We start from the raw sequence: 26,430 nt of genomic DNA on the forward strand, positions 1-26,430 counted from the left end.
TTTTTAATTGAAACAGTCTACTGCTTGGTTGATGATTTGTTTTATTGAAAATTTAGTTACTTTCTTAATAAGTAATATTTTTTGGTCGAAAATCCAGCTGTTTTGTTGTACATTCGTATTTTTTAATAGATAATTCGTCCTTATGTATTGAAAACTCATGTATTACTTGTTAGGTCCACTTTTATATTTTTTATTTCAGAATTCGTTTCCGTTTTTGTTTTAAATTAAACTATTTTAGTAACAAAAATCAACTATTTGGTTAAAGAGCCAATCTTAGAAAGAACAGATATACCTTTTTGCTCAAAAATGTATTTATTGGGTTTATAATTTAATTATTTTTTTGAAAATGCAACTACTTTATCAAAAATTCATGTTTTTGGTCGAAAATTTAACTGTTTTATTGAACATTCATCTTTCTGGATAGAAAAGTCATCTCTTTTCATTGAAAGACAATTTATTTTAAATGAAAATTTAATTTTCTTGTAGAAAATCCGTCTGTTTGGCTTGCAAATGCCACCATTTGGTTGAGTTTTTAAAATCTTTTTTTTTTTAATAAAAATTGAACTATTTTGTTGAAAATTTATTTTTTCTTTGTTGAACCTTAATTTTTTTAACTTAAAATTCCACTATTCCATCTTTTATTTACAAAATCTACTACATATTTGTTTAATAATTTATTGTTTTCTTGAAAATGCAACTATTTTTATAAGTGATTTTTTTTTAAATTCAACTGCTTTAATTGCCAAGTCTACTATATTATTTTTGTTTCGTTGAAAGATAATATTCTTTTTCATTGAAATGTCTATAATATTAAATTTTTTTTTGTCGAAAAATTTTACTGTTTTGTTGAACGTTCGTCTTTTAGGGTAGCATATTCGTCCTGCGGATTTAAAGTTTATCATTTCAATTGTAAAGTCTACTATTATATTTTTTCCCGAATTAATCTCTTTTAGAGGAAAACTTAATTATTTGGTAGAAAACTCGTATTTTTGGTTTAAAGATTCCAAAATTTGTTTGAAATTTTTTCCTTTCTTGGCTGAAAATTCTTTTTTGTTTGAAAATTCCTATTTTTTGGTCGAAAATTACACTATATTTTGTTGAAAGTTTCAAACAAAAATGATTTTCCCAATCTTGAACAATCTGAAATTACGTTTGCGCTTTTCGGGCATTTTTGATAAAAATGTGAAAATTGAAATTTCAAATTTTAAAATTGACAAAATTCATCGTTGTAGTTTGAAAATTTAATTTTTTTATTCCGAATTTTTTTTCTTGGAAATTCAACTCCCTTTTTGAAAATTCGTCTTTTTGGGTTGAAAAATTCTTTTTTCTGGTCGAAAATTGAACTATTTTGTAGAAGATTTTAAATAAAAATCATTTTCATTCGATTTTGACGTTTCATAGTTTTTAAAATAATTTTCGAGTACGCTAGCATTTTGTATCAAAAGTTGGTATTTTAAAATAAAAATCATTATAGTTTGAAGAAGATTGGTAATTTTTTAACAGTGTGCAGGTCATGAGATATCCCAGAATTACAATTTTGAAAAAATTTAGTTTATTTTAGTGTTTTTCTTCGAAAATTTATATTATTGAACAAAAACGTAACGGCTTTATTGTCCATAAACAATATTATATATTAATTCTGAAGCTAAGATATCAATTTTGACCAATTATAAAAAATACTTGCCGTGATTTTATTTTATTTTAGATAATAGATACCATTAAGTAGAAAACTGTTGTTTTAATATTAATTTTATATTTTAACTTAAAAACTGTGTGAAATAAAAAAGACAATTGCGCTTCTAGCGCGCGATTATTATTTTACATTAAGATAGTATAGTATACAAGATCTGGAATCATAATCATTTTAATTTTATCAGTAAAAAATCATTCGCAAATTTTTAATTCGTTAAGAACTTCCCAATAATTATTGAATTTTAAACCATTTTCATTAATATATTTATTAAGTTTTTCAAAATTCCGGAATTCTAATCATATTATTTTTGTTTGTAAAAAAATCAATTCGCATGAATTTGAATAATTAAAATTTGCAAAGAACTTATAATTAATTATTGAATTCTAAACCTTTTTCATTAATTTGTATTGACCCTGAATAATAAATTTCACAAACATTTCAAACCATTTTTTTTTAGTTTACCTGACCCTAAAGCTTACAACAAATGTTCATTAATATTATTATAGATATTTAAAAAAATTGGAATTATAATCATATTTTTTATTGGTAAACATACATTTCGTATCAGTTCCAAATTTAAAATTCGTAAAGGAATTTTCAATAATGATTGAATTATAAACAATTTTTATTAATGCAATTATTTAAGATCTGTAATGATCATTATCATTTATCACTATTAATGTTGACGCTGTGATCTGATGTCACTTGTTACGTTATTATTATCTCGATTTAAATCTGGGTTGCATGCAATGTAATCAGATGAAAGTTTCTCATTTTCCAATAATTACGCTTATGGTTTATAATATCTTGGAATCTAGATCATGGCCAAGTTATTCACTGAACTTGGGATATTCAACATTATCTCTTTTATATTTTAATTTATAAATTCACTGAAAAAATTTGAATCTAAAATTGATTATATAATTTGTTTACAACTAATATTAAAATATGTACAAATTACCCGTCAATTTAATGATATTAAATTTTTAATTAAAAAAATATTAAATCACTTCATACTTTTTAGAGTTTGGAGGTCAATAAATATTCAGAGAAAAATGTAATCTTTTGTTTTTAACAAAGAACAAAATATTTTATGATGCGAATATCTATGTGAGTGAAAAATTTTGCTAGGTGCGGGTACTTATCGACTAACTGTTCAGTGATTGCTGTTTATTTCTTTTGTTGACGAGCAAAATTTATCAAGAGTTCACCGTTCATGCACGTGAAACCGGCTTTAAAGCAGATAAACTGGAAACAAGTCCTGCCCACTAAGCTAAATTATTTTATTAAAATAAAATCCTTGCATTTTCACATGAATTACAAATTCCGATTCAAGCATGTTTAGGATAGAATCAATTTTCTTTATTTATTAATTAATTTTTCTAAAAAATTATACACATTAGCATTTAAGAAATTAAATTCAGAATAAATTGAAATTTTAATTCTTTTTTAATTTTCGACATTCTTAAATGTCTGAAGTGTGATTTAACATTAAATATAAAATAAAAATAATGGAAAGAAAAAATAAAACCTGCAATCCTTTTACATCTCTTTTATCTCATTTTTTTATTCATTTTTTAAAATCACAATCAAAAAAATGTACAAGAAATCGACCTACATCAGCCTGTCTAAATGTTTTTTTGATTGTGATTAAAAAAATAAAAAGTAAGAGAGTAAAAACAGCTGGAAAGTGGTTTTGGAGGCTGCCTTCTTTTCCTTTCCACTGTTTTGATTTGGTTACAAATATATTTTCATTAATTTCAACTTTCAAAATGTGATCGTTTGATTCCTTGTTTTTTAATTTCCAAACATATCTCAGGTAAATTATTTTCTGAAAGAAAAATCTTAATATTTTTTACAAGAATTACAAATTCCGATGTAACTATTTTTAAGGTAGAATCGATTTATTTTATTAATTACAGGGTGACCGTGGACTTTGATAATATTTGGCAAAAGTCAGTGAATTTCTATAAGAAGCACTTTAAATAATGATCAAAGATAATATCATTTAAAATTTTAAATTTTGTTTCAAATTTTTGTATTCTGTTTATAAAAGACTCAATGTCAGGGAAAATATAATCGGCAGGAGGGAACAATTGCATAAAACAAAATAGAATTGCAAATAAAATAAATTACTGACAAGAATATCACATCAAAAGGAAGCGCAAAACTTTATCTTCTGAACCACTGACTTTTCCCTCACCAGTTTTTCATGTAGCTCCAACCTTTTTAATAAAAATGCAGCTATTTGGTTGAAAATTATTCTTCTTTGATCAAGAATTCAACTTTTTAAATAAAAATTTCATCCTTTGTGGATAAAAATATACATGTTTAGTTGACAATTATTCTTTTTTTTGTGAACATTTTTGTCGAATGTTCAACTACTTTGTTAAAAAATTATTTTTGTTAAAGATTCATAATTTTAGTTACGAATTCATATTTTTTCTTGAAAGTTGAACTATTTTGTTTTAAATTGCTATTTTCATTTTGAAATTTAAACTATTTGGGTGAAAGTTGACTTGTTTGTTAAAAATTTATTTGTTTGGTTAAAGCTTTATCTCCTTGGCTTAACATTTGTTTCTTTTTTTGTTTAAAATTGATTTATTTTTGGTTGAGGGTCTCTGGCTAAAAAGTCGTTTTTTTGTTTGTTAGAAAATAATTTTTTAAACTATAAATTCAAGTGCAATTTTGTTGATAATCAATCTTTTTTGAATAAAATTCGAGCAGTTGGTTGAAGATTCAACTATTTGCTTAAAAGGTCTACTATTTTGTTGAAAATTCAAGGATTTTGTTTAAAAAATTCGTATTTTTTGGTCCGAAATTCAACTCTTCTTGACCATTTATTTATTTTTACAGAAAATTCGTCCTTTCAGATTGAAATCTCCGTTTTTTTGTTAAAAATTCAACGGTCATCTGAAAAAAAAGGTTAATTTAAAAATAAATATGAATCTTCATGCATAAAAATGCATTTTTTACCAAGTAGTTCCACTTTTAATCAAGTAGTTGAATTTTTGACTAAAACATTTTAATTTTTCATTAAAAAACAGCGGAATTAAGCGAAATAAAACCATTTTTTAAATAATTCTAATTTCCAACTCGCAAATAAGAAATTTCAACAAAAAAGTTCATTTTCAACCAAATAGTTAAATTTTCTATCAAAACAGTAGAATTTCGCACCTAAAAATACGAATCTACAATACGACATTTGAAATTTCAACCAAAAAGGATTCAAATTTAATTAGGCAAATTCATTTTCAACAAAGAAGATGAATTTTCAATTCTTTTTTTGAAAATTCTTCATTTTGGATTGAAAATGCAACTTTTTTTGGTAAAAGTTAATTTGTGAATGAAAAATTCGGCGATTTTATTAAAAGTTAAACTATTTTGTTGAAATTGTAATTACTTTGTTCAAAATTCAAGTCTCTTGTCAAAAATTAATTTTTTTTGGTCAATAATTCAACTGTTTCATTGAAAATTTATCTATTTGAATAACAAATTTGTCCTTTTGTATTGAAAATTAACACTTTGGTTGAAAATTAAACTATTTTGTTGACAATTTAATTTATTTATTGAAGATCGAACTATTTTGTGAAAAAGTAATTTTGGTGTGATGAAAATTCCACTATTTTCTTGGAAATTAGTTTTTCCTCTTTGTGTGCAATGTTCATCTTTTGTGATAAAAAATTACTTCTTTCTTAGTTGAAATAAATAAATTTTGAACGTTTTAATCTGATATTTTTTTATTCCATTTACAAAATATTCTATGTTAAATATGTCGGAAGATTAAAATTCTGGGCTTTGAATAATATAATGGTTATAGAAACTGAAAAATTGGTCAGCAAAAAACGAAGGGAAATATCAGAGAATTTTGAAAATAAAATTTTTCGGCTCCGCTGAACTAATTAATTCTTCCCAAAAATTATAAATAATTCCTGAAAATTTTCCCAAAATGGTTTGTAATTCTTATATCTTATCCGTTGAAAGAAGAAGAAGGTTTCGCTTGCTTATCTCTATTCCCATACGTTTCGTTTCCGGCGATATCAAGAATGTCCGCAATTCTCACCCACAATCAAAATGCACACATGAGATTTGAAATGCAAATAGAGATTTGTGGTAATAGTTCCTTTCGTGACTACAAAATCTTTTTTTTTATAGAGACTGTATAAATACAATTAAAATTAAATCTTTAATACATTATGTTGGCAGCAAATAGACTTGCGAGTACAGAAAGAGCAATTATTTCCGCTTTAGGATGCGATCTCACATTCTCTTGAGACATGAGTGATTGCTGAGAAGAGATTGAGTTCCTTGAAAATTGTAATTGTCACTCTAGAAGGCAATAATTACTATGGCTACCTAGATCGATTCCACGCTTTGTCATTTTTTAACTTTTATCTGTAGAATTTTTTTGTAAAGTAATATCAGAATTGCGATCTATTTCATTCGCTTCCTTCTTTTATAATTTGTTACATCTGGACTAATTTCGAATTTAATTAGAGGCCTCGAATTCATCACGCTGTTGAAACTAATTGACTATAAAGTGTCTCCACGGTTGATTAGAAGTCGTCCAAAATGCTGAATTTTCAAGTCGAAAAGATAAGCTTTTGTCTAAAAAATTTAATTTTGAAACAAATAGTTACATTTTCAAACATAAAGATAAATGTTTAACAAATTACATCAATTTTCTACCAAGCAGTTTAATTTTTAACTCAAATCTTGAATTTTGAAACAAATAGTTAAATTTACTATCAGAAGAATTAATTCTCAACGAATTACATACATTTTATACAAATCAGTTGAATTTTCTACCCTTTTATTGAATTTTCAAATCAAAAAGAGGAGATTTATCAAACCAGCAGGATTTGCAACAAAAAAAAAAGATTTTCTAGAAAAAAGACAAATTATCAGCAAAATATGTATATTTTCTACAAAATAGTTAAATTTTCACCGAAAAGATTAATTTTCTTTAAAAATACGATTTTTAAAGAAAATACATGAATTTTCAATGAAATAGTTGAACTTTCAACTAAAAATCGACTAGTTCAATTTTAAGTTAAAAAGATTAATTTGTCAATCAAAATAAAATGAATATTCTACTAGACTGTTGAAATTTCAAGCCAAAGAGACGAATTCTTTTTCAAACTCTCTACCAAAAAATACAAATTTTAAATAAATGACGTGAATATTCAACAAAATGTTTTGAACAATAGATGTGATTTAGTCCAAATTTTATTTTATTCATTTTTAATTTATATTTTTTTCGTTTCCAAATGTTGTTAAATAAATAGTTGAGTTTGTAAAGTTAATTTTTGAGAAACTACGGTAAATGTGACTCAGGAGTAGAATTTTCGGCGTTAAAAAATGGCAGTCACACTCCACGAAATAAGACCATTTTTTAACACAATATTTGAATCATCAGTCAATTTGAAACCAAATACGTAGTTAAATTTTCAACCAAATCATTGAATTTTTTAACTGAAAATATGAATTGTCTACAAAAAATTTGAATTTCTAAACTAAAAAAGGTAAATTGTTAAATAAAAATGAAGTGATTCAATTTTCCATTGAGAAAATTAATTTGTAATAAAAAGAACGAATTTTGTACAAACCAATTTAAGTTTCAGTCCCACAATATTATTTTTCAACAAAAAAGGTAATTTTCAATCAAACAATTGATTTTTCAATTTAAAAAATCAATTATTAACAACAAAAAACAATAAATTTTCTACCCAATTGTTTTTTTTTTAGTTCTCAAACAATTCAGTTCGAACGTAGGGGGAAATAGTGAAAAGAATACAAATCCGGCGATTAATAAATAGGAATTTCGATAATTTATTAACTTAATAATAACATTTTAATTATTATTGAAGTTCATTTTTTATATTTTTTCCAATATTAGGTTAAAAAACTGGACATTTTTCCTACAAAATTAATCAACAAATTTTTCCAAATTTTTGAGACTTTTAACACTATTTTTTATAATAGATTTAATGCTTTCACGATGATTAATTTTGATAAAAAGAGATTGTTGTATGTATATTTTTTGCTAGTGAAAAGCAATAAAAAAAATTAAACAAAATTTTTTTGTTCTATTATAATTTTTTGAAAATGTACAGGATACATGGTGATTTTCGATTGTGCTAAATGCCAAATTTTTCTTTACTCTATTTAATTGGCATCCTTATTTATATAATAACGATATTTGATAATATTTGAATCTCTGGCGACATTTACTTCCTTTCTGCGGTAATTTTGATTTGTTCCATGTGATAACGGTGAATATTATGATTCAGAACTTTAAATTTGATTTATGAATCATCATTTTGTGTAAACCGATATTAAAAGCTTCGGCTTGCTTGCAGATTAAGAGATTTTTCGCTAGGATCGACAATAGAATAAGGGGACAAATTAGATAATTTTCAACCGAAAATATGTTTTTTTTCTTCAAAAAACATAAATTTTCAACCAAATGGTCGAATTTCCAAGCCAAAAAGAAGAATTTTGTATACAATAGCTAAATTCAACCGAAACAAAGACAAACTTTCAGCAATTGAAATTTTCAAATAAAAAGGATAAATCCTACTAAAAGAAATGAATATTTAAGACAAAAAGACGAATTTTCAACAATCAAAGATTTTTAAGTCAAGAAAGTGAAAAAAAACATTGACAAAGAAGTTAAAATAATTCTTTACAAACAAATAAATAATTTTTGAATAATATAGTTCAATTTCCAATAAGAAAGATTACTGTTCTACGAAGAAGAGTAATATTGTACCAAAACAATTGAATTTGTAACAAAATACCGCAATTATTAACTTTTGTTGAAAATTCATCTCTTTATTAGAAATTTTAACTATTTTGCTGCAAATTATTTTGAATAAGCGATTTCACCATAAAACCCAATATTTAGTAAAATAGTTAGATTTCTAGAACCTTAGTTTTAACTTGATAAATTAATAATTTTTCCATTAGAGAGTTCAACTTTTAACCGGGTAGTTAAAAAAACAGATCATCTTTGAAATAAAAGGATGAATCTTTAACTAAGAAAGTTAAATTTTTAGTTTAAAAATTAACCTTTGGCGAAAAAAGTAAATATTTAAGAAAATGGTTACATTTCTGCAACGACAGAGATGAATTTTCAACTGAAATGTTAAGTCTTTAACAACAACAAAAATTAATTCTAAACAAATAAATTTAATAGTTAATGTTTAAAGAAAAAAAGATGTTAATTTTAAATCAAAAAGCGTTCGATACAACCAAAAAAGACCAGAAAACTGGAATTTTTGCTTAGAAAATAATGTTAATTTTCTACTGAACACTTTCTGATTTCAGCCTGCACACTTTTAAATCCGGACTAAACAAAGTGTGTCGGACCTCGCAAAATTGTAGACCCTGGCATCTTTATTTTTATAATTTTTATTTTTATTCGTCATTTCGAAAATGACTTATTTGGCAATACTAGTTTGAAGAAAATAAAACTGAAAAATTGAATTATATTATAGAAGGTACTCACTTAACGCAAAATGTTGTAAATGTTAAATCTCGTTCTCAAATTAAGAATATCGAGCCTATACTTAATCCCCATAACAAAAATAAAACAACACACCTAACGGAATCCATATATTTACATTTTCAGCTCATCAATGTTACGATAGTAATACTACAAGTGGTAGCGGGTCATAACAGGAAAGTAAGAGGTCAACGAGATTCCTCTAATCACCCGGGGCTATGTCTCGAGACGAGGTGTTCTCCACGATGGGCGTGGAAATCGTCCAAGTGGGAGCAACTCAACTGAGCCACAGCTTTGCCTACATGGATGATGTCTCAAAGTCCAAGATTTCCATTTCCCGAGGATCTCGCCGGCTCAAGTCGAGTCTTTCCCAGGAGGAAAGACCGACCGAGGACTCGGATCCAACCAGCAACACCAGCTCCGTCGGTTCGGATGACTACCACGGAGCTTCCTCAATTCCCTGCTCCCTGGAGGGCTCTTCTGTTCAAACTCCTGAAAGGAAACGAGAACGAGCCAGTCCAGGAAGTCATCGCCAGAGGCTCAAGAACAGCTGCACCATCAGTGGAGACAACGGAAGTATTGGCTATGGATCCTCGGCTCCTTTAGAATCTGAAAATTCCTATTCGTCCCATCCTGGGTATCCTCTGACGCTACCTGGAGCTGGAGATAATGGGACTGGGAGGAAAGTGATCTCATCCGAGAGTAATTCACCCAAGGAGGAGGATACGAGGACTGCTTCAACTACCTTGCCTCCAACTCAAGGATTCCTTTCACCGTCTTCTTCCTCTTCTATGCCGCCCTCGACGACTTATGATGTGAGTTCATCTACGAGGACGACTGGAACTAATTCTAGGTAAGAGAAGTGTTCTTATAAATCTCTGTAATTCTTTTTTCACCCTTTGCCACCCAATCCTTCCTCTCCTAAAATCTTTACTCAATTTTCTTACTGGCTTTCCTTTATCTTCAATTCTTCTCTTTTTCCATTATGTATCTTCCCTTACCTCGTTTTCTAATCTAATTCTTGATATTCTTGTTCATATTTTCTCTCCTCATCCCCTCTCTGAATACTCTCGTACTCCCTTTTTTATCGTGTTTTATCATTTATTATATTCTAATTCCTCCAGTCTACTAGCCTCCATCTTATATTTCTTGTAGCCTCTCAATCTCTTTCCTTTCCTTCCATACCCATATTTCTGCTCTTTATACCGGCCATGCCAGTGTATTAAACATCCTCATTCTCCTTTTACAATATTTTTTGTACCTTCTTTTTCCTATCCCCTAATATTAATTGGACAGTATTCATTTGATCGCGGTCTACCTGCTGGTCTTACCCTTTCCACTCGACTTCCCCTCACGTCGCTGACTGAGCGCGAGCGTTGTGTCGAACCTTTCCAGCGGGGGTCCCAATGAGGCATAAAATACCAATGATAAAAATGTTTTAAATTTGCTATCAGAAATTTAAAAATATGTACTCGGAATCTACGCTTTTTGCAATTACAACGATGTCACTTGCAATCAAAATCTTAAAATTCCAATAAGTAGTATAATTGAAAATGCAACAGTTTATTTTGTAGAAAATTCGTCTGTTGACAATTTAGCTGCTGAATTTTGTTGGAAACTTAACTATTAAAAAATGCAACTGTTGAAATTTGAAGAATATTCGCTTGTTGTTAATTAAACTGTGGAATTTTGTAGCAAAAATGTCTCTGGGACACTTAAATTTGGAATTTCAACAGAATATATTAATTTTTACCCAGTTATCTAGAACAGGGTAAAGTATTTGAACTAACCAATTGCCGATAATTGTTCACAAATAAATGTTTTCGACATTAATAATACTAAATAATTAAAAAAAAATTAATGATAATAAAAATAAGTGGTCAAAAATAAATTCAAGACGTTCAAATTTTAGGAGTTTTTTTTTCAAATCCAGAATCTGTAATTAAAATTATTTCCGATTAAGGGTTCGAAAATAGAACAAATTAAAAACTTTAAAGATTGATTACTTAAAATTCAAAGTAATCGAAATTTTATTAGCTCTTTTAAATAAAAATTATTTTTAATTTGATACTACCTTAAATTATATTGAATGTTTCAAAGTCAAAGCTGCTTAAATTATAAAATTAAAAATTTTTATTACATTAAAAAAAAATTAAAATTGATGCCAAACATTTTTTTTTTAAATTAATTTTTCGTCATTTTTGACTCTCAAAATGAAAATTTTTTAAATTATAAAGCTTTAAAATTAAATAATTAGAAAAAACTTTTAAAATAAAAAGTAATTTTTTATTTTTAACAGAAAAGTTTTGAAAAACGCTATCACAACTGAAGGAGAAAAATTCTTTGCATTTGTATTAACAGATCGTAAAGCTGGTAATTTATTTATTTTTTGTATCAGTTATTTAAGTCCATTCAACAATTTTTTTAACTTTTAAAAAAGACGATTTTTCAACCAAAGCCCGCAAGTTGGAGCGCGCCTGTGGCGCGCGTCTGTTGAATCTCGCGCTTCACGCTCGAATATTTATTCTTTGCATTTGGAATGCTTGAACAAAACTTTATCAAAAATATCTCTTTTAGATGGCAATATTTATATGTGCCTTCATGTTCTGAATTTTCTACTTAAGTAAGTATAATCAAAGATGAAGTTTTTCAAAGCGCTGTAGGCTTTGAGGTACACATTCTTATCGTGACACTCGCGCTGCGCACTTGATTTTCGACAGACATTTGTAAACTGGTTTTGTTAAATCTTTTTTTTCTTCTCGTAACTTTCGCCATTTTCCATACATTTTTATTTTATTTTTATTTTCAATATTATTTTTCACAAATCAAACAAAAAATACGGTTCCTAAAAAGAAGTGATTCTTAACGAAATTGTAGATCTTTTTTGGGATAACAATTTTTCTCAATTCACCTTCTTTGGTGTCCTACATAGTTTGACAAAAAAAAATAGAATTTTTGATTTTTCATTCTTTTTTGTGCAGTCAAAATTTTAATTTTCGATTTTCCAAGAAAATGCAAAAATTTTTTATGACAGTCTTGTAAGGAATTTAAAAAGCAATGAGCTTCTTCTCCTGACTTTTTTTCATATCATTGGTTGTTTGGCTTGAAATTTTTAATTTCGGTTGATTAAAAAATTTTTGAAAATGCTATAACTCTGAGAATTTTCTTTTTGTCAAAAAAAGTCATTAGGATAAGTCGTATGTACTTTTTAATACTATAAATATCCGTACATAGATTTTTTAAATTCAGGAAAAAGTGGTCTCAAAAGTTTTCAAAATACGCTCACTTTTTGAATTTTGATTAAAAAAAAATGGCTGGTTAACGATCTTATCCTTTCTTTAGGCCCTAAAAAAAGTGTGCCAAAGGTGGATTTGATCCGTTCATTTTTTCGAGACTTATCGTGTTTACGGACGTACAGACAGACGGACGTCATCGTAAAAACATGATTTGCGGTTTGAGGGGGTCTCGAAATGTGGAGATCCGTTGAATAACTGTGGTATCAAATTTCGGAGAATTCTAATACTTTCTCAATCGTAAATTATGAGAATGTAAAAAAATGAATTTTTAACAAAGTAGTTCAACTATTCAGATGTAAAATTCATTAATTTCCAGCTGTCAATTTTTTAACAGTATACCATTTTATATAATCCTTTAAGTTTGAGCAATTTAATATATCTACATATATATTAAATTTTTCAAAATTTAATTCTCTTTAAGGAAAAATTAAAAGAAAAGCAAATATATGAAATTCTCTAGGATCAAGTTTTAATCTATTATAAATTCATATCTCTTACAATGTTTTAAATTTAAGCATAAGTCGAGTCTTTAAACTTTTTAGTTTATTGCAAAATTAAATATTATTATTTATTAGTTAATGAAATATTAGTATATATTAACCAGTTAAATAACTATAAATATAATATCATATTTAAAATCATTTAAATTTAAAATCACAATAATTAGAATTTAATTTTGCTCCCAATTCCTGTTATTAATGATGAATTATTTAATAATTATATTTTTCTGAAAACTGGAAATAATAATTAAAAAATTGTGTTTATTATAATAACATTTTATAGTTGAAAAAATCATTAAAACTACAGCTCAGTTCAATAATTAATTTTAAACTCTAATTTGAAACTAAAGAATTTCAAAGGAATACTTCAAATGGTATACTTTTAAAGAATTGGCAGCTGAAAAAAGTGAATTTTACAACTTAATAGTTAAACCACTTTGTTAAAAATTCAGTTTTTTGTTCTAGGTAATTGGATAAGAATTCATATATTCTGTTGAAATTCCAAATTTAAATTTCCCAGAGACATTTTTGCTACAAAATTCCACAGTTTAATTAACACACGAATTTTCTTCAATAGATGAATTTTTTAACACTTAAGTTTTCAACAAAATTCAACAGTTGAATTGTCAATAGACGAATTTTCTACAAAATAAACTGTTGCATTTTCAATTATACTACAAAAAATTCCATAATGCTCGCTAGCCAAGATCAAAACATAAACTAAAATCTGCGATAACTTATGCATCCTATAAAAAAATGGATAACTACAAATTTGTAGCTCTTTTGGACGAAAAAACTTTTGTTTTTTTTATTTTTATTTTCGTAGTTTGTGTAGTTTGTCCAAAATTAACGATTTTAATGTTGATTTCACCAATAAAACAAAATCTACATGCCCTATGACAGGGTGATCTATAACAAATTTGTAGATATTTTTTTAATGCACAATTTTGGTTTGTTCATATTTTTTCGTATCTTGCACAGTTTGACTGCAAAATGGAATTTTTATATCTTTCATTATTTTTTTGTGTTGTTTGGATTAAAAATTTCATCTTGCATCTTGAAAATCTTAAAGAAAATGGTCCCAAAAATTTTGAAAATCCTTCAACTTTTTACATTTTTATCAAAAATAGCTAGCTAACGAACTTGACTTCCGTTTTTGGCACTCAAAAAGTATATCAAAGACCAATCTAATAGATTAATTTTTTCAAAAGTCATCGTGCTCACAGGCATACATACACACCGACAGACAGGCATACAAACACACACATTCGTAAAAACCTGTTTAGTTGGTTTAGAGGGTCTTAAAACGTGGACATTTGACCAAAACAGGGGGAGGGGGGCAAATTGCACAAAAATCTAATATCTTATCGGATGAGTATAAAAAAGAGGTATGGAAAATGAAAGGTTTAGAAAAGAAATGGAAAAGGCTAGGAGAGAATAAGAGGTTAAGGAGGTAGTCAATAGAGAAAGACCAAGAAGGAAAAGAGTAAACCAGGATATTCAGAGGGTTAGAATGAAACAAATTTGTTTCATTTGTTAGTCAAGAATAATAGAAGATAGAAAAGCACCTGTTATAGATAATATTCCAAATGAAGTCTGAAAATATGGGGACAAAGAATAGCTATAGCTATAGCAAACAAAGACAAAGAATAGCTATAGCTATAGCTATAGAAAGAAGAGGTAGTAACACCAGGAGTGAAAAAAATTAAACTATAGGAGGTTAAAAATGATAGAGTTTAGGGAAGAGCTCATATAAATGAAAGAATTTAAAGTAGCAGTATTTAGTGAAAAAATGTTAGAAGGGAAGGGATGTTTTGGGGAAAGAAGAAGTAAGTGTAGAATCTGTGAATGGGAAGGATGTAAGAAAGGAATTGAAGATAAAGGAAACTTCAAAAGAATGTGGTGACGATTTTTAAACAGGAAGGATTATGAGAAGGATATTATTGGACTGAAAAGATCAGAATCTTTTTCAAATTTAAAAATAAAATTGTAAAATCTTTTCAGCATAGAAATTCAAAGCTGCAGTTCTTTAAAATCTTAATTTAAAACTTTTTAATTACAGAACCACCACCACCACTGCGAAGAGTCAGAGTTCGCTTTCCAGGTCTCGAAACGTTGTTCCTCCAACAACGGCGCCTTCAACCTCCTCCTGGAATAGTTCTTCTGTTGAACAAGAAACGGACTATGTGGTCGATACAGAAAAGGGAAATGCATACTACAAAGGACAGTTTCTGGGAAAGGTAAGAGAACCTTTACAAGCTTGCTTATTTATGTGCTACTTCTATTAAACGAGATAATAGAATAAAAAAGAGATACTATTCAACACAGTCTATATTTACACCTAACTCTTTTACATGCTATACATTAAAATCATAGTGTATTATGCTACGTTTTTGATGACTTGAGACTATACTTTGAGAGTAAAGAGTGAATACTATGAGCGTAAACAAGCTAGATATTTTATGTTTACCTGAAACAAAAAAGAAGCCATCTGAGATAATAAAAGAAAAAACGTGGACTCTATGGTCAGGAGTAGTGAATGAATCACATTGTTGCCACGGAGTCGGTGGGATTATGAATGAGGGAACGAAACAGTATCTGAAAAAGTATGAATGTGTATCTTTCGGATTGTTATGGGTTAGAATGAAAGTGGAAATCGGAAGGCTAGTCATTATAGCATGCCACGCTCCAGTTGTTAACAAAAGTAATGATGTAAAAAATATCTTCTGAGACTCGTTACAAAATATTCTAGGTACCTGAAATATTGAAGAGTGAAATTATTTTGCTATTTTGAATGGCTAGGTTGGTATGCAACACGAAGGTACTGAGAGGGTGCTTGGTTACTTGAGAGATCCAAAAACAAATGGTCACGGAGAGCAATCGATTAGCCTAATGCTTCGACAAAACTCTGTTTATTATTAATCGTTGATTCAAGCATAAAATGATCCACATGTATGTTACGATTTTTTTCAGAAATTTTTGGAGACGCGTTACTAAAGCTTTATGCAGAAACCGTTTCTAAATTTTCACAAACTGTAACAGAAATTTCAACATTGGTAACTACATAAAACTGCAGTCACATGTTTTATAAAATTCTGTTACAGTTAAGGAATTTTCAGTTACTGTTACTGAAAATCCTAAGAGGTTAAAATTTTTTTCGGTTCATTAATTTTAGTATAAAACATGTGGTCTATATATTTGTCCTGAAAATATAAATAGCAAGAAAATATGAGTAAATTTAATACAAATGATTTCTTATATATCTATGTTATAAGTACAGTGTACACTCATTGTATCAAATATAAAATCAAAGCCCATCTTTTATAAGAAGTTTTTTTTACATTTGATTCATTAAGTATATTATATTATATTATATTATATATATATAACATTTACAAAAACACTTCGCTCGTATATACTCTTACTATAATTTTTATTTTCAAGACGAATATATGCGGAAAATTTATATTAAAATTGGTGAACCAAACAATGTTGTCTCTATAAATTACATGTTTGGAGAAATTTACTCACAAAAATTTAAACAAAATGTTATTTTATTTGTTATACATAATATTCGTATGGGATTTTTTCGTACAAAAATTGAATTTTCAGCATAAAAAATTAAATTTACAGCAAAATAGTTAAACCTTCAACCAAAGAAATTATTTTTCTATTATAATATGAATGTTGCACAAAAAATGATTTCTTAACAAAGTGGTTCAACCAAAACTAAAAAAATAATTTAACCTGAAACAGAGAGAAGATTAACTTTCAATGAAACAGTAGCATTTTTATCCAAAAAAGTGAAATTTTGATAAAAAATGGAAAAATGGAAAAATATTTTATTTGGAATTTTTAACATCAAAATAAACATTTTCAACAAGAAGTAAAATAGTTGAATTTTCATCCAAAAAGGTTTCAGTTTGACTTTTCGACATAAAAAATATGAGTCTTAAAAGAAAATAAAATTTTCTATGAGAATAGTTTTTACCCAAAAATATGAATTTCCAACAAAACCATAATATGCGGACGTAGACATTTTTCGTCGAAAGTTACTTCATTTTAATTTAAAAAATGTATACATCTTTGGTTGAGAATTGTTTGTTTTGTTTAACGACATTTATTATTTGGTTGAAAATGTAATCGTTTTGATGAAGATTCCAAAATTTTGTTAAAAAGTCATCCTTTTTGGCTGAAAATTCAACTGTTTTGTTGAGAATAAGTGAAAAGTCAAAAGTCTACTAGATATTATATTTTAGATATTTATTTCTTTAGGTTGAAAATTCCTCTTTTTTTACTTTAAATTAAAATGATAAAAGCTCCTCAACTATTTTGTTAAATTTTTTTTTTTAATTTTCGTAACTGAAAATTTAAATGTCCCATTTTTTAAATTTATATAATCTTCTTTAGTCTCGTTATTGAAAAAATTAACTATTTTATTTAAAATGAACTTTTCTATTTATAATTTAACTGTTTTGTAGAAAATTTGCTTTTTTTCTCTTTTTTATTTCAAATAATATCTTTTGATTAAAAATGCTACTACTTGGTTGAAGATTAAACTATTCCATTTTGTATAGTAAATTGATATTTTTTTAGTTAAAAATTTAACAATTTTGTTGAAAATGTGTGTATTTTGTTGAAAAATCGTCAGTAAGGTAGAACTTTTTTTTGTTGAAAATTGAACCATTTTTTTCCATGTTTTTCTTTGTTAAAAATTTCAGTATTTGGTTGAAAATTAATTTATTTTGTTAAAAATTCTTCTTTTATTGTAAAAATAAATTTTCTTGGTTGGAAATTAGTTCTTATAGTTGAAAACTCAACTATTTAGTTAAAAAAAACATTTTTTCGTTAAAGATTCATCTCTTTGTTTGGAAATTCATCTTTTTGGATTTTTCGGTTTGAAAAGTCAACTGTTTGGTTAAAAATTCATCTCTTTTGTTCGAAATTTAATTTTTTTTAATTAAAAATTAATGTTTTGGTTGAATAATCAACTATTTGGTTATAAAATTTTGTTGTTGTTGACAATTTGAAGTTTTGGGTTAAAAATTATTCTTTTTGGCATGAAATTTTATCAGCGTGGTAGAAAATATAACTTATTCTCATTTTTCCACATAAATTCGAACGGAATTAATAGAAACTAATAAGAAACTGAGCTATTCTTGGTTAAGCTCATTCTTTTTGGTTAAAGAGTCTTTTATATTTTTGCTTGAAAAATCAACTTTTGTGGTGAAAAATTAAATTATTTGGTCGAATATACGACTGTTTTGTAGAAAATTCTTCTTTTTAGATTAAAAATTAAATTTTATTATAGAAACTTGAATTACTTTGTTACAATTTAATTTTTTTGTTTGTAAAATTTCTTTTTTGTTGGAAATTCAACTTTTTGGGTTTAAAAGTCCAATGTTTTCTAAAAAATGGGACATTCTAGCTTGACAACTGAACTCTTTTGTTGAAGATTCGTCTTTTGGGTTTGAGAATTCAACTCTTCGTAGAAATATATACATACATACATATATATATATTTTTTTTTAACTTAACTTTTTTGTTTGAAATGCAATATATTCTACTATTTTCGTTGAAAATGATCCTATTTTACACTTTCATAACATTGTTGGCTTTGAGCCTGCGCTTGGTGAAATAATAACATACAAGTGGCTGTTGAAGAGAAGAAGCAAGCATACTTGGGAAAGTTGAATATTAAAGGTCTTAGCAATGAGGAGAGAACTAGACTAGAAAATGATTACAGGGATAAGAGCAGAAAAGCAAAAATTAGTCAAAGAAAACAAAGATAAAATCAAAGCGGAAGAAGATAAATTTTTTTTATGATTTTAAAAGGAACCGAGAAATTATTTTTGAAATGGTTTAATAAGATTGGTAAAGAAAATAGTAATATACAGTTAGTCGGAATTAGGAATGCTGATGGTGAAATGGTACCCCGAAAGGCAATTATTGGCCTAATGGTATAATAATAATTATTATTATTATGACTCTATTATTCTGTAAAATTCTACCGAGATCGCGAATCTTAGGATAATTTACAACTGCATTTAAAAAAAAGGTTACAACTCAAGGGATAACAGACATTTGAAATTCAAAAACGTTTTATTGACAACGGTTGCTAGTGAAGGAAAACCTTAACGGATTACTAAGTTGAATGATAATACCTCTTTGATTAGCCGCGAAGATCCCTCGAGTAATGTGAGTAGGTAGTCGGTGAATTTATTGCTGCCAGTACATTATTTACATTACCTGACAGCTCTTAGAACTTCTTAGGGAAGATGGAAAATATGTATCTTTTAACGGAATCTTTTCAATAGATAGATGTTCTCTTTTAAGTGATTTAGATTTTTAAGATTTGGAGTTAAGACACTTTTGAGTTCAAATTTATATGCTTTAACTTATGTTAATAGTAGTGACCTTTAAAATTGTGAAAAACAGGTTTATCTCCTACTTTTAGTGAATTCTATTTTCTTCTCCTGTTTTCTAGAAACTTCCCCTTTTTCCTCTTTTGGTAGAAAATTTATATTTTTTTGTTGAAAGTTCATTATTTTTAATTGAAAAGTGTCTTATTATATTTTTGGTTCAGAATTAATTTCTGTCTTTTTTGTATTAAACTTTTTTTTTTAATTAATTTATTTGATTTCTTTTTTTCTTTTTGGGCTGAAAATTCCTCTTTTTGATTCGAAAATTAATCTTTGTGGGTTGGAAATGCAACAGTTTGGCATCGAAAATCCAACTATACGATTAAAAATGAATTTTTGTTGTTGAAAATTCAACTGTAAAAAATTAGTTTGTTTTTTATATTAATGGTGTTGTATGCAAAAAATCATCTTTTTGGGTTTAAAAGTCAAATTTTTTACAAAGAAAATTCAACTTTTTAGCTTGACAATTAAACTCCTTTGCTGAAAATCACATGGTGTCTACGTCAGTTGTATTTAAACGTATTTATTCTACTATTATTTTTCTATTTATCTTGAAGAAACCACTCTATTCTCCTTGTTTTGAGAGAATTTTCGGCTGTGAATTCTGGGATGCCTAAAGTTTGAAATAGTGACTTTTAAAATGTTGTAAAATACTGTTATTTATATGCAGCCTTCGAACAATTTAAAATGCTTTTAGTTTTAAAATCGTCCTACCCAAATCATCTAGATGTCAAAGTATCTTTTTCCAAAGGAAACCAAATGATAAGGTTCCTGATCATCCTGGATGATTAGATGCAACATCCGAAATGATAAATTTTAACAATCGCATCATAAAACTTTAAAAGGTTTGAAAAATAGAGGTATTTGGTTGGTCCCTTTAAACAAATTTAAACTTTTATTTTTTAAATCGTCATATTCCAACCATAAAGATTTTGAAGTATCCCTTTCAGAAGGAAAGGAAATGGGATTCCTAATCATTCCTGATCATTAGAAATGAAAAATTTAAACTATCATATCATAAGTCTGCAGATGAAACTCTTTCTAAGAGCTAAAACTAGGAAGCCACAAGTTTCAAGTATCAACTTGTAAAATTGCTTAAACTACATAAAATGAAAGAAATTTTCTTTTATATCAGAAGGTTGCTTCTTGACATAAACAGAATTGAACTTTAAATTGAAAGTTTAAAGCCATTTCATTTATCTCATAAAGAATCTTTCTAGCAAGCATTAACTTTTTGCAAGAAACTTCACCTAATCTTGCAGCAAAATAATTCTCTTCATGTAAAAAAGATATTCGAGTGATTTAAAACAAAACAGGAAAGAAGAAGATGCTTTTTTCAAGAAAACTCTTTCTCATTGTAGTTATTTAGATGAAGACTTCAAACATATATTAAAATTATTTTAGTTTTAAAATCGTCCTACCCAAATAATTTAGATTTTGAGGTATGTTCTTCAGAATGAAAGGAAATGAGGTTCCTGATCATTCCGGAATCCGAAATGATAAATTTTAAGAATCACATCATAGGTTTGGAGATGACTATCTAAAAGTTTCAATTCGGAAGCTTCAAGTTTTAAGTACTAGTAACTTTAAAAATTTTGAAAAATAGACATATTTGAATTGGCCTTTTAAGAAAAATGTATAGTCTTTTATTTTAAAATCCGTCTTACCCAAATGAAGCCGATTTTAAAGTATATCCTTTTCAGTAGGAAAGGAAATGAGGTTCCTGATCATTCCGGATGATTAGGTACATCATCCGAAATGATAAACTTAATCAATCACATGGGTTTGCAGCTGACAATCTTTCTAAAAATGTCAATTTGGAAGCCTCAAGTTTTAAGTATTAGCAACTTTAAAAGATTTGCAAAATATATATATTTGAAGCTCCCTTTAAACAAATGTAAACTCTTAATTATTTTAAAATCGTCCTTCCCAAGTCACGCATATTTTAAAGAATCCTTTTCAGACGGAAAATAAATGAGGTTCCTGATAATTTCAGATGATTCGGTACATCATCCGAAATAATAATTTTAATCTTCACATCATAGTTTTGGAGATTAGACTCTTTCAAAGAGTTGAAATAGGAAAGCGTTAAGTTTCAAGTAGTAACTTGAAAAATAGTGAAAACTAGAAATTTTGTTCTTATAATTTACAAATCGTCCTACACAAATAATGTAGATCTAAAAGTATCATTTTTCGAAAGAAACCATATGATGAAGTTCCTGCTCATTCCGAATGATTTAACAATGGAAGAAATGCGCTGACTCGTTTCTAGAAATGCATTTCAATATTCAATTTGAATAATTCAGGTTTGCTTTCTGATGGAGTTGGTCGATGCTTTACAATTTCTGTTACTCAACTTGACAGAAGATTGAATTTACTTCTTAGACTTTTGAACTATTTTGCAAGAATCTTGTATTCTTGTAGAGTGCAGACTATTATGCCTATCATTGTGTTTCACGTTTACCTGTAGGTAATACCTCGAAGTTACGTAGCGGAAGGGCCACTTCCTTTCCTCTCTCACTCTACCTTCTTTCCCACCTTTTTGTATTTTTTTCTCTTTTTCTCTCTCACCAGTCACACAAGCTTGCAACCTCGCTGCTCATGCCAATTTCATCTTTCCCGTTGGATACACTACTATACTGTTAGTATATCCTCCATCCATCGGTCGACGGCCACGCAACTTTGAGCCGTTCTTGATCTCGAACCCCAGAAAAAAAAACATCCGGACGAAAAAACGAACTGGTTTCCATATGTCAATATTGAAAGTTTCGATTTACAATGCAAAGCTAGACAATTTACAATTGCTTGCACTTTAAACTTTAGTTAAAAGCGTGGAAACTTTAACCTTTTAAATGAATAAAGTATCGAAATTTAAATCCCTGAACCTAAAGGATCCCCAAATAATTTATTATTACACCATTAAGCCATTTCCCTTTCGGGGTAGGCGTGACTCACTCGGTAGGGGAAGGGAGTAGTGTGTGGAAGGGATAGAGATTTTTCAGATTGATCCAGAATTCCTGTGCGATTTAAGTAAATAACACGTTCGTTCCGCAACACTGCTCCGACCCAGGTTGCTGATCAATCTCTCTAGCAATCACCCCAAGCGAAGAACCTCACGAAATCGTTATGTAAGGTTCCCCACTTGGGTCCATTAGTGGCTTTGTTTCAGGCATCATGCACTCTCCTGACACTCTTTTTATTAACTATTTGCCGCCATACTTTCCTGTCCTGGCATACTTCTCTAGCTTCTTTTATGTCCATGCATTTTTTCATGCAGGCTCTCGTGTTTCTGTGACTTCTTATGTCTCTTCTAACTAGGGTCTCATTCACACATTCTAACCATTGTTTCCGCGGTCTACCTCTGGGCACGCTGCCATTTACTTTACTTTGATACACTTGTTTCGTTAGTCGTTCATTTGGCATTCTCTCAAAAGTAGAAAATGAAGAAGCCAACAAAAATATTTGTTCAATGGTATCGATGGCAGGCTTCGCAAACCAAAAAGAGTTTTTTCACGAAAATAAGAGAATATATATTTTTTTAATCATATAAAAAAATCAGAATTCTAAAAAATATATTATTTGATATTTCAATCGAAAACAGGTTTTAATTTAAATTGAAGAGAATTTAATTCAACCACGAAAAAGGACATTTTTTAAAAATAGTTCATTTTCAATCAATTGGTCGAACGAAAAAGACGAATTTTTAACAAAATACCTACATTTTCTAACGAAGAGATGAATTTTTAATTAAAATAGTGATTCTTCAAACGGAAAAGTCCATTTTTAGCAATGTATTTAATTTTTTAACCAAATAATTGAAATATAACCAAGTGATGCACTTTAAATTAAAATGATAAAGCTTCTCAACTATTTTGTTAAATTTTTCTTTTTTAATTAATTTTCGTAACCGAAAATTTAAATGTCCCATTTTTTAATTAATCTTGTTTAGTTGAGAATCCATTTATTTTGTTTAAAAAATTCTTTTTTGGTAGAAAATTAATCTTCTTGCTCGAAAATTTTTATATTTGGTTGAAAGTTGAAATATTTTGGCGGAAAATTTAACTACATATATTGTTGAAATTCATTTTTATACCGCACTGTCTGTTTCTACGGAATTTTCCGTAACTCTAACCCCTTTTCCAACTCGTTCAGGGTTAACGCTAAGGAACATTTTTTATCCATAGACAGTGCCTTTTTTTTTATAGAAAATCAATGTTTGTAGCTGAAAATTTTCACAATTAAAATTTTTTATTTTAAATTGAATTTTCACAATTAAAATTTTTTATTTTAAATTGAATTTTCACAATTAAAATTTTTTATTTTAAATTGATCTTTTTTGGTTAAAAATTCATGTATTTTATAAAAATTGATATTTTTTGGTATAAAGTTAATTTTCTTGCTTGAAAATTCGTCGCTTTTCGTTTAATTTCATTATTTTTTATGTAAAATTAAATTTTGTGGTTGAAAAACGTAACTGTTTTGTTCAAAATTCGTTTTTTTGTTAAATTTTTTTCTTATGAACATTAATGTTATAACTGAACCTTTAACTATATAATATTGGATGGAAAATTGAAGTTTTTTTTAGTTAAAAATATAACTATTTAGTTAAATATTTTTTTCTAGTTGAATATTCACCTATCTTGTGGAAAATTAGTCTTTTTTAGTAGAAAATTAATCTTCTTGGTTACACTTTTTTTTTAGAATTAAGTTTATGACTAAAAATTTAACTATTTATGTTGAGTGGAACATTGATTTTTTTGTTTAGAAAATTCAACTATTTGTTTTCAAATTTATTTATTTTTTATTTGAAAATGCATGTATTTTGAACAATGTTTCTCATGTTATGGTGTAAAATTATTTTATTTGACAGAAAAGTTCATGTTTTTAACTGAAAATTTTAACTATTTTATTTTTCATTATAAATCAATGTTTGTAGCCGAAAATCGAACTATGTTAGAAATTATTTAATGATGCATATTTTAGATAGAAATGTATCACCTTAGATGAAAACTTGACTATGTTGTTTGAAAATTTCATTTTTGATTGAAAACTTTATTTTTTAGATTGAAAATATACTGCCATTTTTGGTTGGAAATTAATGTTTAAACTTGAAAACTTAACTATTTTTTCAAATTTCGTTTATTTTTTGTTGAAATTAATTTTTAACTCAAGACTTAACTATTAAATATTTGTTGATTTTTTTTTTAATTGAACATTCAACAACTTGTTCCAAAATTATTGCTTTTTTAGTTGAAAGTTCGTATTTTACGATGTAAAGTTAATTGGTCATTATAGCGGTAAAAGTAATCCTTTTTTATGAAAAGTTTCGTGAGTCTCGTTTAGGCGGAGTAATATCTATTGAGGGGTATTTCGGGGTAATCCGACATAATTCTGGATTAATCCCGATCCGCTGGGCCGTGTTTTGTGACCGGGAATTTTAAATCATCCGTTTGATAGACACAATGGAGTTGATAAATTCAATATTTTACATTCCTTAAGTTTGAAGGTTACAAGTTGAGGATCCCCCAGTGATGAATTTTTCTGCCAAAGTTATCGCGTTATTTTTATCGCCATTACCCAATGATTCCCATCCTCTTGGGTTCGATAGTACAATAAGAAGAAAAAATCTAAAGTGACTGAATTAGAATAACATCTGTTATTCTTGACGGGTTCCATCTGCTTTCTCTGGTGGCTTCCTCATTTGATTACGACACAATCTGGGTCAAAATCTCAAAAAGTATTTTCAATGCATTTTCATGTTCGGACTCTTTTTCCATTAGCACAATAATTATGTTCACTTCCTAAAGTCCTAAATCAACAAAAAGCCACTCTGCATTACTCTTTCATGTTTCTTCATTTCTTAGTTATAATCTTTTAGAGTTTCGACTGGAATTTGAATTTCTATTCTTACTCATACTCAACTTATTTTTTCGATTTTTCAACACAACTCTACCCCTTAGTTGTAAAATTAAATTTAAAAAAGTTTCTTATTCATCCTTTTATCTTGTCTTTTAAAAAAATAAAACTGTAGCATTGGTGTGGTCCAACATTTTTTTTCTCGATCTTTCATGCATATTTTTTTTTTTTGAAAAAAAAACTATACACTCCAGGTTTCATAGAAGCCGATCTGATTTTGTAATTCCTAGAACAGCAGGTCCACGCAAATTCTCAGGGGGCAGGGCGAGAGACGGTTGCGACTCTCGCCTCAGAAGGGTCGCAGTTCTCGAGTACTCAGTCGAGTATATTGCGCAATATTATGCATTCCAAATGGAAACGGTTCAGGTGGCCCTGGCCATTTACGTTTCGAGGGTACCGATTTAGTGACAAGGAAGGTGCAAGGCAACCCATGATGTTTAACACTATAAGAAAAAGGAACGGTTTTGTACATTTTATTCAGAATCGTCAATATTAGCGAAATCGAGATGAAACTCAACTTTTCTCTTCAAAATTAGCTATAGAATACGAAAAAAAATTGCTTCTCAAGTATCATCCCCATAAGTCTGTTTTATATGTTCCCAAAACCCCCAATAAGTGAAAAAAGGGTTTTGCAAGTTTTTGGGGCTAATGATGATTTTGCACCTTTATTCATGTACATTTTTTCTAAAACTTAAAATAATACTTTCTAATCGTAACTAGATGTTAACATAAATTGTTTAAATAAGTTATTATTATTAAGAATATTCTCTTAGAATAATGTGAGAAAATTGTAGGTTTTCTGAATTTTTCCACTTTTTGTCAAATTTGCAATTAGATTAAGGTAAATAATTAGTTAAAGTTAGAAAAAAAGATTGTTTAATCAATTCATTATTAGTTTTGATAATATTCTAATTTGAATAAAGGTACAAAATTAATGTTCTTTTCTGATATTTTCCCTTTTACCTACTTTTTACTTAGTAAGTAATAAACAATGCAATTTAACAATCATATTTGTTTAAATAATTTATTATTGTTCATAACTTTCTTCTCTTAGTTAAGTGCTAAATAGTTGCGGATTTTTTTGAAATTCTGA

The 26,430-nt window shown here is 27.8% G+C and overlaps 1 protein-coding gene across 1 annotated transcript in view; it reads left to right on the forward strand.

Annotated features, from left to right (window-relative positions):
- Nucleotides 1–26,430, forward strand: part of LOC117174968 (serine/threonine-protein kinase PLK1-like) — a 65,746-nt gene that overhangs the window by 985 nt on the left and 38,331 nt on the right. The window contains exons 2-3 of the mRNA XM_033364440.1: nt 9,330–10,056; nt 15,062–15,239. Of these exons, the coding sequence (XP_033220331.1) occupies nt 9,422–10,056; nt 15,062–15,239 (813 nt within the window). The 5' untranslated portion in view covers nt 9,330–9,421. The remainder of the gene's footprint in view (nt 1–9,329; nt 10,057–15,061; nt 15,240–26,430) is intronic.

Source organism: Belonocnema kinseyi, chromosome 6 (genome assembly GCF_010883055.1).
Source record: "Belonocnema kinseyi isolate 2016_QV_RU_SX_M_011 chromosome 6, B_treatae_v1, whole genome shotgun sequence".
NCBI lineage: Eukaryota > Metazoa > Arthropoda > Insecta > Hymenoptera > Cynipidae > Belonocnema > Belonocnema kinseyi.